This window comes from Pundamilia nyererei, unplaced genomic scaffold (assembly GCF_000239375.1).
Source record: "Pundamilia nyererei isolate P.nyererei 1_Seehausen unplaced genomic scaffold, PunNye1.0 scaffold00079, whole genome shotgun sequence".
Taxonomy (NCBI): Eukaryota; Metazoa; Chordata; class Actinopteri; order Cichliformes; family Cichlidae; genus Pundamilia; species Pundamilia nyererei.
Window position 1 is genome coordinate 679144 of NW_005187480.1, and position 815 is coordinate 679958.

The 815-nt window shown below is 43.3% G+C and overlaps 1 protein-coding gene across 1 annotated transcript in view; it reads left to right on the plus strand.

The window, feature by feature from the left end:
- Positions 1–815, plus strand: part of mgat4b (alpha-1,3-mannosyl-glycoprotein 4-beta-N-acetylglucosaminyltransferase B) — a 119828-nt gene that overhangs the window by 68536 nt on the left and 50477 nt on the right. The window contains exon 4 of the mRNA XM_005737740.2: positions 34–167. Within this exon, the coding sequence (XP_005737797.1) occupies positions 34–167 (134 nt within the window). The remainder of the gene's footprint in view (positions 1–33; positions 168–815) is intronic.

The window sequence follows — 815 nt, forward strand, 5'->3', positions numbered from 1 at the left end:
TGTGTGTGTGTGTGTGTGTGTGTGTGTGTGTAGTCTCCATAGTGATGGGGGTTCCCAGTGTGAAGAGGGAGGTCCACTCCTATCTGACCGACACGCTCACCTCTCTGATGTCAGAGCTCAGCGCCGCCGAGAAAGACGACTGCGTCATCGTGGTCCTCATTGCCGAGGTCAGTGTGTGTGAACTTGTATAACTAACATTGTGGGGACCTGCATCCTAATCACAATCACACTTTAGGGACTTGTCTTCCTTAATGTGACCGAAAGTCCCCATAAGTTAAATCTTTATCCTTTAAAGGTTTATGTGAAATAGGTACTATTATAGACCCAAGCAGCAACGTCCCAGCACTGAAGAACTGATTGAACACAACATCAAGAACTGCAGTTCCCGTAGTGGCCACTTGAGGTGCTACAAATGTTAATATGTATGTCTAAGCATATGTTGACTTCCTGCCTTGGCACTAAAACCTCTGTCCTGTTGTGCTGTGTTTTTTGTTAAAAACATGAAATGATCTTCGGGTAAAGCTAAAGGCTAGATTTGGTTGCGTGCTATAACTGCAGTATGTTTGAATTATACACTGGCTGGTTGTACCTTTGTTGCGCATCAAAAACTGTGTTGCCACACCCATTACTTTACTGCACTACCTCCCAACCTCAATTACAGCGATGATATTAAAAGAAAATCAAATACAGAATTGATTTGATTATGTTCAGTTCATTCTCTGAGAAAGAATCTAAGTCCAAGTGATGTCCTCTGAAGTGATGGAAACACGTGCGTGGATAATTGGCCATCAGAGTGAGTGTGTGTTGATGCGTGA